Source organism: Saccostrea cucullata, unplaced genomic scaffold, assembly GCF_032062105.1.
Source record: "Saccostrea cucullata isolate Sc308-1 unplaced genomic scaffold, CSIRO_AGI_Scuc_v1 ctg568, whole genome shotgun sequence".
In the NCBI taxonomy this organism is placed as follows: Eukaryota; Metazoa; Mollusca; class Bivalvia; order Ostreida; family Ostreidae; genus Saccostrea; species Saccostrea cuccullata.
This window is the reverse complement of record NW_026933360.1, coordinates 155,119-168,479: the sequence shown is the minus strand read 5'-3', so window position 1 is coordinate 168,479 and position 13,361 is coordinate 155,119. Positions and strand designations below refer to the sequence as shown.

The window sequence follows — 13,361 nt, the reverse complement described above, 5'->3', positions numbered from 1 at the left end:
TTTTCAAAAGATTTCTTGAAGTTAAATTTAAAATTTGACATTAAATATCACAAAGAGAATACCAAAATAACTGCCCCCTTTCTGCAATTTTCCAAGCGCCCGGGGCGGTTAATAGGGATTATACGGTATGAGGAAATTGACACATTTCGTGACATCATAATGCATTGACTAGCCAGAAAATTACGTCATTTTTGATAGATATGCAGTCACCAAAGATCTAAGTGATATTCAATGCATTGTTCACTAAAATTATGTAGTTTCAGTTTTTCAGAAATTCACAGGGCAAAATAAGGCAAAAGTGAACCTTGTTCTTTGGATGAAAGTGGCAAAATAGCTCTGGAGATCAAAGACGTAATGACAGCAATGCTGACAATAGACTATGGACAAATTTTGATCAGAAAACCCCACTTGAGCCTTTGGCTCAGGTGAGCTAAAAAGTTTGGAAGGTCAGACATTATTCGACTAAAAGATAAAAGAAGACACGGCCAACACATTTTGATACTGATCATGTACAGAGTGGGGCCATGGAGATCAATTTAACTATTTGTTCTTAGTATTGGGATGAAAGGCTTTATGATAGGAAACATCAAATTTGTTATTGCCAAACCACTGAGAAAAAACAATTTCTTTTATAAATTAGCTTGATATATGAAACATTGAGTTCATATTACAGTTTCCATTGCTTCTCTTAAAGTAAGAAACAGCCTGGGTTGTCCTTCCTTTGCAGTCTGCTCTAGTCAGTGCTTAATACAACAAGACCACAGGACACAAAGCTCACCCAAGTCAAAAAGTACTTGTGAACAAATTCTTTTCATCAAAATGCAAAAAGGTCTCAAAGTCACTATAGCTCTGAAACCAAGCTGGAATTCTTATTGCTGTGAATCAAATGGAAAAATCCTTGTGCATTAGTAAGGTGAGCTAATCGCTGCTTCAAAAGCTAATTTCTGGCTATTCATATTCCTGTACATTTTTTCTTTTATATCAGTATAATATGTGAATAAGTCTAATACCCATGCATTAATCAATTAAGTTAGCTAATCCCTGCTTCAAAAGCTATTTCTGGGTTATCATCTAAATTTTACTTTCGTATTGATATAACAAAAGGGATAGTAAAGGGATTGATGCACAACAAACCAATTGGTAATTAAGTTCTGTCCTTAAGAATTAACTGTACATTGTAAATCTTGAAAAGCCAATGTTCTACATATAACTTAAACAATAACAAAACTTCCAGGCTGATAGATGAACAGCTGAGAAAAGCTTATTTGATTTAATGGCTCAGGTGAGCCAATAAATGCAAAAATAAATGATTTGTCACTCGTAAATCATGAACACAGAACAGGCAATAGAGATGGCAGGGTGAAGTAATTATCTTTGTACCTATACAACTGTCAGCTTCTGTAACTCTTCATCAATAAGTGACCAATCAAATCCTACGGTCTGCTTCCTTTGTAATGATTGACGGCTGCTCAGCTTAACGTTAGAGGTTTCCCAATAACTGCAGTCATTCAATATTCCAATAAAATGCATTGCTTAAGGTTTGGCTTGTGAAACCTATCTATAATGTTGCTGGGGATAATATATGTCTACATAGATACACGTGTTTCACTTAATCATCAAACCAACTCTTCACTGGACCTTACTAGCAATCTGGAAATTTGAAACAAGTATGTATAATTCTTTCTTTCTCTGTTTTTAATTCTAATATTTATTTTATGAAAATAACTTTCCTTATGAATTAATAACTAATTGTCAGTGCTTCTTAAATTCCAAAGTCAATAACTTTCCTTATGAATTAATAACTAATTGTCAGTGCACACTTTTTAAATTGCACTAAGCATTATACAAGCTGATACATAAATTTATTATTTTCTGTAAATAGGAGTAAACTGTATGTATAAAATTGATATAATCATATTTAAAGGTGCAAATCTGAAATGCTTTTAGATTTTACTTATTATAGACTGCAAATTGTGAAAATCTTTTTAGGCTTAAAATTTGTAATTTGTAACACAAATCAATATGACAAAATAATTAAATTATTAATAAAATCTGTCCTCAACTCATTTAACGAGTTACCCTTTTACCCCCAGTCAACAAGAATTTAATAAAAAATGTGCAGTGCTGCCTTATAAGATTATTACTGCAAATAGTGCAAAGTACCAACAGATGGTACAACGTTAAGTTAACAATATTGCCGAATAAAACGACAAATCACAGCAGGTGGCTGAGTGATATTATAACATAAAATATCACACATTGGTTCCTCCAAACTAAAATGTTATAAATTAGATTGTATGAAGTATTGCGTATCTAATATCAAAGCTTATAACCTTGCAGATTTACATTACCAATAAATAAATAGTTGAAGCATATATCAATAAATACTCATAAAATGAAACTTAAAGCAAAAATTCAATAGATATCTTGAAGAACCTATCAACACCAGGCATAAAAACAGTCTAGCTAGACTGGCATTTTTATGCATGCATGAACACTTTTATTGAATGTTGATACATTTTCATCAAAAATATTTGTATGTCTTAAAGAACATGCAATAATTTCTTAATTCATACCTCTTCAAGATACAAAACTACTTAAATTTTTTCCCCCTTTTTTAAGGAGATATCATAAATATACAAGTCCCCTCCTCCCCCCACTAAAAAAAAAATGACATTGACTTTCTCTGTCAGGTTGACCTGAACTTCTAGCCTTATTTACTCTGACTTGTTATTCTTAGTTATTTGTTTGCCAAGAACAATATCTGACAATTCTAAATATACATACTAGTGTTTATCCAGATGGAAAATCTACAATTAACCTTCAAACTCTAAAAAAAATATTAAACAAGCTGTTCAAATGAAAAAATAGCATGCCATATATTTACATAGGCATGTATATCAAATAAGACATATCTATAGATCTATCAGCATGGCTGAGATTTTTCTGGACTGTCAGATGACTTTTTTTGCCATGTGTAGAATAAGTCAACATTCTCACCCCAATTTTATATTCCTCTACTCTCCATGGTTCCAAATTTATGATATTTTCAAGCATTCTCTTCAAAGAATGGCCACTTAATATTTGGCATACAATGCATACAACTACATTTGTTTGAATTGCATACAACTCACTCTATTTTAAGGCTGGGACGATACAACTTTTTCTATATCGATATGTATCACGATATTTGAGCCACGATACGATATGTATCACGATATGTTTAATTGCTTATAAAATCTTTTTTTGCATTGAAATAAACAAATTATTTCTTTGCAAATAAGAATAATTTATTCAAAATAATTGTTAATATGTTGTAAAACAAAAATATTTTACTCAAATGGTGTTATTTATTATTTATTTTATATCTATATTTATATTCAACTTATCTATTTTATATATTAAACCCCAAATATTAAATAAACAAATAAAAATAGAAGTCAGATTTTCATGGGCGATATTTCGATATTTCTTCATATGTATCGATATGCATATCGTCTTTACATGTATCACTATATATCGATATCTCGATATATCGTCCCAGCCCTACTCTATTTGATGCAACAGTACACAAATCTTAACAAAAATCTGAACCAGGCTATCTTGTGTTAGTTTTGTATCACAGTGGGTCATCCTGTCAGTAATGATATTCAGTCACAATATGCATCTGATCCCTTTGTTTTCGGTTGGAGTTACAAGCCTATGAATATAGAGTGTGTTTGTGATAAATACTTGTTTAAATAGGCTCACAGTGACCTCATTATCCTGTACCAATCCTTTACTGAACAGGGCCTAAGCATTATAATCTTGTTAATATGCTTATTTGTGGTAAACTGTCATAAAATCATACATCCATAAAATATGCTTAAAGATCAATCTCATCCCAAGTTCTGGCTCAGACAAGTCACTTACATGCAAATACTCGATTACCCCCATTTTTATGCACCAATGATCAATTTCCTTAATTTTCACGCATCATTGATCTATCTTCAGTGGCGTTAATCTCCTTCTTTTAATTTCAAAATGAAGATGATAGCTGATAATATAATTACACTCAAGAAGAACTAAGTTTAGACTATTTTTATCAAATGTTTATTAATTATTGAATTGAAAAAATTTTTTCTGTTTGCCTTCTTTAAAATTTAAGTACAGCATGAAGATTTTGACTAAAGCTTAAGATGTTTCATGATCCCAGGACCTGGTTCTCAGGAATGGCCAACTTTTTTAAAAATGGGGCTAGTTTGAACTTACATATAGTTAACATGGCCAGGCATCTGGAATAAAACATGAACTTCTTCACTACATATAATTATACTGCCTCCAAGTCATGTCCTGCATTTATTTCTAAGACGTCTCTGATTCCAGATTTCCTTTGATGCTGATTTAAATCATGTACATGTACCAGAAATCCTTAGATAAGCACCCAAAGATAATAACAATACTGCTGCAGCATTTCATTAAGACAAATATATCCCATTAAAAATGTGTGACTACTTCAAGAGAACTGGGTCTGGCTATCAGTCTTCAAAAAAAAGTTATCCAAATCAATATCTGTAATCTTTTATTCATGGAGAGAAAGAAAATAGGTGCATCAAATGACTTTATTGCATCTCTTCAGCCAATTTACAGATCTGAATGTTTATCATGAACAAATTGACTATCATTGTATGGGAGAGTATTCCCTCCCATTCAGCAGGTGGGTAGGGCTTACATATATCGTTATAATTTGAAAAATTGCATAACTTCCAATACGTATCACGATTTTTCCTGTTCTGTTTAAAAAATGGGAATATCAATCACCAAAGATTATACTTCACTTCTTTGAATTAAAACTGTTCAATTATTATAAAATTTGTTAGGAAATAACAAAGTTTTTATAATTATCACACAATACAAAGATAATGTTATTTGAACATTTGATTTTACTGTCATTAAAAGTTTTAGTTTGAAGTGTTATTTGTAATGACAATGAGACAAGAACTTTGAAATGGGTAATAAAAACCCGTGTTTGTTATGAAATTCATGCATCAAAATGATTTAGAAGCCTTCTCTGATAAACTTGTTTTAGAATCCAATATATCGCATATTGCTTTAAAAAATATTGTATCGTATCGTATCGAAATTTTTGGCTCAATGCACAGCCCTACAGGTGGGGTTACATGTTATAATTTGTATTGCATTACCACGATCCTGTGAAAGTGTTTACTCCAATATTTCTATCAAGTAAAATTATTTAGACATTAAAACAGTCCTAAAGATATATATCTGACATTCCCTTTAGTAACAAACATTGCTGAAAATGTGAATCTTCTGACTACGAAAATGTTGTTTTAATTCATACAGGTTCATATATACCTTCAAGTAGCCAAATAAATAATTCATCTGGCCTTATTATTAAAAAAGAAACAAAGGTGTAATATGCCTTAATTTTCTTGGATTTTTTAAAAAATAACTTCCAGCTAAACAGGCTTTAAAAATTGCCATGATCTTCTTTAATCTTGAAAAAAAAAAAAAACTGAAAAAATTTGCTTGGCCTACTACCTTTTCTTAGGAGTTCGTTCTCCTCTGTACACTTTGAAATTGTTAGATTTATTTGTGGAATCCTAAAGTATACTTTAATTATATTATTTACAGTGTTTAATTGTTATTAATTTATATTGCCTTCTCATGTTATGTAACATACTTTTCATGCTTCTGTGTCTAAGGCACTTTACCCTCATGTAACAGTCGTTTTTCATGTTATATGTTTCCGTATTGTGTATGTCCCTGACTATTATATGTATTCATAACTTCATGTGTTTGTACGTCTCTATTTGTGTTATTTTTAATGTTTTTATTGACGCCATTTTTGGTTTTAAATAATGGTTAATTAGTCGAGGCTGTTAGCAATTGGGGGTGGCATTCCATTTTTAGACTATTTCAAATAATCCTTTAAAGGAGAGCCCCCTGGTGACAGGGACCTTTTTAACCATATAATTAGATTTTTAAATAAAAACAAATTAATTAGCAAATTTTAAAAACTAAAATCTTTCCAGAATTTTTTCTTTGTCAAATGAAAGGTCACAGCTAAATTTTTTTTTTTTTTTTTTGGTAAAAAAGTGTGAGTTAAATCTGGTGGTTAATGATTTCATTCAACTGATTATTATCACTTACATGTCTAATGTATTTTACATTTTATTACATAACAAATAAATCATGGTTATGTCTGCCCAAACTTAACACTGTGTTGTCTTACTTTATTTCCATCTAATTGTGAAAAAAAAATTGTAGATTAAAATTTTAAAAATGTAGACATTGATTTAAATAACTTGGGGACTCCCATGCCAATTTTAATAGTCTTCAGCCACTGATGTCAACGCAGCCGCACGAGATTTACATGCATATTTGGCCTCCTTAGCTTCAGACAAAGATTTTCACAAAAAAAATTGTGCACAAGATTTTAAAAATGTAGACATTGATTTAAATAACTTGGGGACTCCCATGCCAATTTTAATAGTCTTCCTGAGCCACTGATGTCAACGACCTGCCTAATTTACATGCATATTTGGCCTCCTTAGCTTCAGACAAAGAGACAGATGTGCACAAGATTTGCATGCATATCAGGCCTCCTTAGCTCCTGACCTACTGACCTGCCTAATTTACATTCCAGTAGAATATCAAGATATCAACTCTGCTTTATTTACTTTCAAAGAGTTTTCACAAAGAAAAAAATTAGAAATGGAAATATTATGGTATCAAAGTAATATTATAAGGGTATTCACAAAATTAAATCTTGAATCTGTAAAATTTAAGTAACCCATGAAAACTTAAACCTCCCAAAATTTTGATGGATCCACTGTTACTGGGTACTGTATTTTTCTCCTTAAAACTTTAGCGCAAAGTAACTCCTCAACTGATCATGATTAAATAAGTACACTTGATTCTCCTGAAACAACCAAATTATGATTGCTGCTAAAGAAATATGATTTAGATTGCTGCTAAAGAAATATGTTTTAAATAATGTATCAATTTGTCAGGAAATAATTTTTTTGAATAACAAAAATTCATTTCATTCTTGATTCAAAAGTTAAAATTTCAACATCTGTTTTTAATTATACATGCATGATAAATTAACAATAATATTTATTTTCATGTTATCAGTCTTAAATAACAAGGATTAATTCAATTTCATCCTAATAAATAAAAAGTTTAGAATTCAACAAAAATTCATTATCTGTTCTTTTAAAATTAATTAATTACTGGGTAATGCATACATATGAGTTAAGATTATTAATTTCCAATATACATTAATTTCAATTTCTAAAATTTTTTTTCTCCTTCATTAACAAGTCTGCAGATTAATTTATATATTAGAAAACAGCAATTATCCATAACTTTAAAATGCCCTTTAATATTAAAAAAAAAAAAATTAAGAAGCATTTGCGACGTTCCAAGGAAATTACTACAAACAAAGCAGTCAGGATAAAGTTGATTGCTTGATAGCAAATTAATTTAAGTAATTTTAAAACTGTGTTATAGATGTTGACGCTGGTGAATGAAACATTAGCTTACTCATACTGCCATCTCTGACGTACATTTTATCTCATGAGAGCTACAGTTCTGGAGTGAGTAAGGTAGAAATAGGAAATTTCAATTAGGAAAATCACTGTTCTCCCACATGCATATTGCAAGAAAAAAGTATTATTATTCTAAATGTTCACGTTTTCAACATTTATAAAATTACGTTTATATACATGTATAAAAAAGAATAATGCCTCTTTTTCAAGCAAGCAAAAAAAAAATGAAATTTATCTCTGAAATTGTTCATGCATATGTTCATTTTGTGAGGAAAAAATGTGAACCTGCCATTGTTGCTTCTGTATCTCTGGCTATTTTCAAAATTGTCCGAAACTTTGTTGATTCACACTACGTATAATGGTACAATTTTATTTGTCTGATTACAATGTAAGTAGTAAACAGACATTAAAGTATCTACATGTCTTCTTTGTCTTTAAATACTTAGCTTTCTGCCTGTCTTCATTTTATTTAAAAAGTTATCATTTGCAAGAAGTTAAAAGTACCATGAGGTAATTTCAAACATGGCCGATGCTAGATTTTGACATGCTGATTGTGATATTGCAGGGATGCTTTGGCTCAATTTTGAATGTCCTTTAATGGGAGTTGAATTATGCTCTCTATTGAAGTCCTAATGATATCCATTAGAAAACTGCATGGATTTCAACAATAGCACTTTTATCTCGGTCATTCAGAGGCCTTCAGACTCATCCTTTATGCACAAGCTGCCAACATTTTATTGTCTTGTCACACCAGTAATAACTCATTGTAAATTTCCTGGAATCAATTTTTGGAAGCTGTCATTGCACTGTTCATCATTTTACAATTTCCAAATCCAAGGACACATTGATCAAGGAAAAGTTAAACTGATAAAGTATGAATGTTGTCTTCATATAAATTTTACAGGCCGGTATTTAGCAGCAAGTTTTTTATCTGCTGAATAGAAACTAGTTCCATACAATAAGAAATTGACACCCCCTCTAACCCCCCACCCACCCATCCCAAACATTTTCAAAACAGATGTTGCAAAATTATAACAACTTTCTTTTAATCAATTAATTCATGCTTACTTAAAATAATCGATGACTTTGAAAGAGGCAAATGCTTTTGCTTCTCACATGATGGCAGATATAAATCAGTGTGTTTAGATTACTTGTTGCTGTCAATGACTTGGAAGGTAACTGGTTATAATCAGTTCAACAATCCTAATTGCAAATACCATGCAAAATCTCTTTTCTTTCCCTGCAAATTCTTTGTCACTAGAAATTGATTGTTCTATGTCAAGACGATTGGAAAACATACTGTAAAGCCAATAAGGCAAGATGTAGAGAGTTAATTGATGAATGCCCGTATTGCCGAATCTCGTGCTCATTCATCATATACTCTTTTTAAATAGTTGAAAACCTCAGTTACAATGACTGCACTTCCACATTATTAAAAACATTTTTTATAATAAAAAATAAATGCTGTGCAAGTTTTTATTATATACTGAAATTGGATCAAAATAACCTCCTTTAACAACCACTCTAAGCTAGCTAGGGTATATAGTAATTGAGTGCACGGTTCAGTCTGGGGTCTTGTTTGCATTGGGAGCTTATTGTGAGGGACCGTAGGATAAAGCTGTATAGGGTGTCAATATCATGTCAATGTAAAACTAATTCCTTCTGACTTGTCTGGTTCAATCTCCCGAAGTTAGCCACTAAGTACAGACTGTTGTGACAGCTGACATTTCACATGTAAGCATCTCATGAATAACAAACTTCTCCTATGATGTGCATTTATTTAATTTGCCTCATGTAATTTAAATCTATTAGACTTCATTTTTAAAATCTAAATCACAATGAAATGGCTATGCCTTTTATGCAAATTTTCCAATATGTTTCCAACTATCGTTAATGCCCTGGCATACTCTTTTAACTAGACAGTGATTCCTTAAATACTTTGACTGGGATACATAAAGGCATTGAGTCTGAACTATCTTGATTTTAATATCCTCAATTATCAGTCTTCATGGATCTCAAATGCAAGAATTGTTTAATTTTTATTGACAGCCCCAGTTTATGTTTTAAGATATTTTAAAAGGTTTATTGCATTTGCAAAACTTTAATGTTATTCCAGCTCTGATGTTCAAAACAGAGGATTTAGTTTGTTTTAAATAGCACATAATTCATTATTTTCTCTTATCTGATCATACTGAGGAATTCATGTTCAGACTTTTATTCTTTTCAGGCAACTACCAACGATATATCAAAGGGAATTGTAGAAAGAAAAGGAAATTTACAGATGCATCCTTTCAATAATTCACATCTTACCATCACATGAGCTTTCAAAGTCTTGCAGCACACAATTTCAGAAAAAGTATGCACATTTATCATATTTGATTAGAAGAGGAAACCACAGCTATATATAGAAATATAGTCGAATTTCAACACCTGGCATCCACCTGATCAACATAAAGCTAATAAAAAATGACAGATGATTGGATAATTCCAAATTCCACCATGGATTACTCTTACTATTATTTTGGAAATGAATCCTGGAACTCTTCGCATTGGCCTATGGATGCCCACTTTGAGATCTCGGACTTCGAGAGTCCTAATCTACTGCGTAATAGTGGCTGGAGGATTTTTATGATCATTCTATTCGGAGCTGTCATCTTCTTGGGTTTTATTGAGAATTTAATGGTGATTATAGTTATCATTATTAACAAGCGACTTCACACTGTGACAAATATATTCATATCTACATTGGCTTTCTCGGACATAATGCTCTGTGCGTTTAATTTGCCATTCCAGCTGCATTATGGTTTGACAGATTACTGGTCATTTGGTCCAGTTTTGTGCCAAATTATTATTCCGATGTTCGCTGTTCCAGTTTTCATGTCAACATTGGCAATGCTCATGATTGCTGTAGAAAGATACATTCTAATTGTGTTTCCATTTCGCAAGCGACTGACCATACAAATGGCTTTAATTATTGTGTTTTTTATAATAATTTTCTCTGTGGTGTGCTCAATTCCAATAATTCTACACACAGAGCAAAGTCAAGAAGTGATTGATCTCCGACCCTTTATTCAAGACATTATTGAAAAGAGTTTCTGCATTGAAAATTGGAAGTTAAAAACAAGTCGAGCTTACACGATGTTTGTCTTTGTGCTACAATTTTTCATACCATACATCATAATTTCAGTACTTTATTTCCAAATCTACCAAGTTCTGAAAAAACGCCCTATTAAAAGAAAGGAAACCAGAAAGAACTACCAAACAACACGAATCTTAATAGCAATAACAACCACATTTACCATATCATGGCTTCCTTTTCAGATATTTAGCATAGTTTCATACTTTAATCCAAATATCAGTACCCATTTAGGGCATGCTTACAAATTAACAGACTTGATTTTAAAAATCATTGCCATGAGTTCAGCCTGTGTAAACCCATTCTTATATGGCTGGCTAAATGATAAATTCCGACAGGAATTCGGAACAATGTTGGGAAAACGGATGAAAAAGATGCAAGTGAGTAGGAATGGGTACTTTCGTACTTCTGGACAAACTTCAATGGATTATCGTACTGAACGAAACTGTGTGACAGGAAACCTCTGATTTGAATGTGCACATTGCAAGGATAGATTATGAACATGAAGAGTAATAATTTTTCTATTTTTTATCTCACTGATGATCAGTGCATGTGCTGCGATAATGTAGTTACATACCCTGGTAAATAATCAATCACTGTTGCATATTCACCATTAATGATAAATAAAACATTGTGTTGTTTACTTCTTTCAACACTGAACAATTAATTAAATGAAATTTACAAATAAATAAACTGTATTATATTTGGCAAGGATCTCAAGGAATTCTTCTCAGTTAAGATTATTCCAAATTATATTCTTAGAAAAAAACTCTTCACAAATTGCTTAATAGCATATATTCAATATATCCTTTTTATCTAAAATTTTCACTGTTCATGAATTAACTGTTTGCAATATTTTTAATATTCATCTTTGCCAGTATGTTTCCTTAATGGCTCAATCAATTGAAAATACTAATGAAAATGCCACTCAATTTTCGATAAAATGAAGTTGGTCATGTGGTCAGAAATTTTTGCATGTAAAAAGCAAACTGTATGAACAATTTGGAGGGTATAGATTGTCATGTTTCATTCAATAGTTGTGTTTCCCTGACAGAGTCTAAAGTGTTTAATATTTTTCTTTCTAACACATCTAATTAGAAATATAAGTATAAGAAATAAAATGTCACTTTTTAGAGTTCCATTTGGTTATATATATATATATGACATGGTTTGTACATTATCAAATCTACTATTTGAGCATTTTAGGACCAAGCATTCAAGTGACCAACTTTATGTCATATCTCAGTTAAACTCTACAAATGACATCTTATTTCTATAAGTCAATTTGTCTTACAGTCAGTATGTACATATTATGATTATTGATCAACCTGCCTGAAACATGTTTTGTAAAATTGGCCAAACCTTAAGAAACTGGTCTCTAAGTCAGTAATCTTTCAGGTACTCAGAACTTCTATATAAGGGATGGATTGTTATATGAAAAATAACAAATACTGTGAGAAAAAGAAATTTTTGTAATACTATTGTGGGACAACTGTATGATTATTAAATTGGTTACTACTTGTAAGATATGCTGTATTTTTTAAAAATACATGGGATAATAAATTTTTCAATTCTTGAATTATTGTTTTGATTCATTGGTATATATTTTCAATAACAGTCATTCTTGATTTAAAATACTCCTTGCACATGTTGCAGGAAGGCCAACTTAACAAACAAGATGTGTTTGTGAACCACTTATGATAAATATTATCAATGTAGGTCAAACTTCAAAGTCAAAATCAAGAGTTCAAAAATGTTGAAATCCACAGGAAAGTCTTGTCATAAGGAATGCACTTGTAAAATATGAGAGAAAATAAAGTACTAATCATTCAAAAAACATGGTCAAGGTTGAAGGTTTTTTTAAAGTAGGTCTTGTTCCAAGGTCAATGTCATGAGGGCAACAAATAATGGTACCATTGGAATTGTACTTATCACAAGAAATTCATAAGTGAAATATAAAAGCCCTAGCAGCAACATAACCACATAACCATTCAAATACTTAGAGAAGGTTAATCTTTTTTAAATGAGGGTCAAACTCCAAAGTTCTAGTCCTGGTCAAAATGCTGGTACCTGAGGAAAGGTCTTTGAGGAATATATATTCAGGGTATATATATTATATCTGATTTTTTTTAAAGTCCTAGCACCCACCATTCAAAAATTATGGCCAAAGAGCTCAGTTCACTTTATGCATAAAATGGGCCTGTAGATATACCAATTTATTGACTAACACTTTATGTTCCATTTTAACATCAAAATAAAGTAGAGACGTAGTACTTTCATATCCAATTAAAATTTTTCTCCTTAAAGGCCGAGATTTTTAACCGAACGGTTTTCTCAGATAAGGGGAGGAACTAAATTTTACATGCTTGGCACCCCGAGTCATTGACGGTCGCGCAGACCAGGGAGAACGCTAATCCCTATACACAAACAGTATACACAGGAAGTCTATGAGTATTTTAGCTGTTTTGGCCTACTTTTCATCATAAATTAGTAGATCTTGACATCGTAAATAAAAAATGTCATTAGTAATTAAAATGATATTTGCAAAATTCCATAATTTTCAGACTTCTATCTAATATATCAAGCAGAAATTCCATCGGTCTACTTTTGTAAAAATCTACAGTATGTACCTAACATTGTACTTCACAGCAGCAATTAGTTGAGTTCTT

General features: G+C 31.3%; 3 protein-coding genes across 3 annotated transcripts in view; 2 read left to right on the top strand and 1 right to left on the bottom strand.

Annotated features, from left to right (window-relative positions):
- LOC134238092 (uncharacterized) overlaps positions 1 to 13,361 on the top strand; it is a 381,131-nt gene that overhangs the window by 287,418 nt on the left and 80,352 nt on the right. The window lies entirely within an intron of this gene.
- Positions 1 to 13,361, bottom strand: part of LOC134238093 (cleavage and polyadenylation specificity factor subunit 2-like) — an 82,595-nt gene that overhangs the window by 42,409 nt on the left and 26,825 nt on the right. The gene's annotated exons all lie outside the window — the stretch shown is intronic.
- Positions 1,236 to 12,241, top strand: LOC134238091 (neuropeptide Y receptor type 5-like). The gene is made up of 2 exons (XM_062720217.1): positions 1,236 to 1,667; positions 9,784 to 12,241. The coding sequence occupies exon 2, from the start codon at positions 10,023 to 10,025 to the stop codon at positions 11,157 to 11,159; it is 1,137 nt and encodes a 378-aa protein (XP_062576201.1). The 5' UTR covers positions 1,236 to 1,667; positions 9,784 to 10,022; the 3' UTR covers positions 11,160 to 12,241.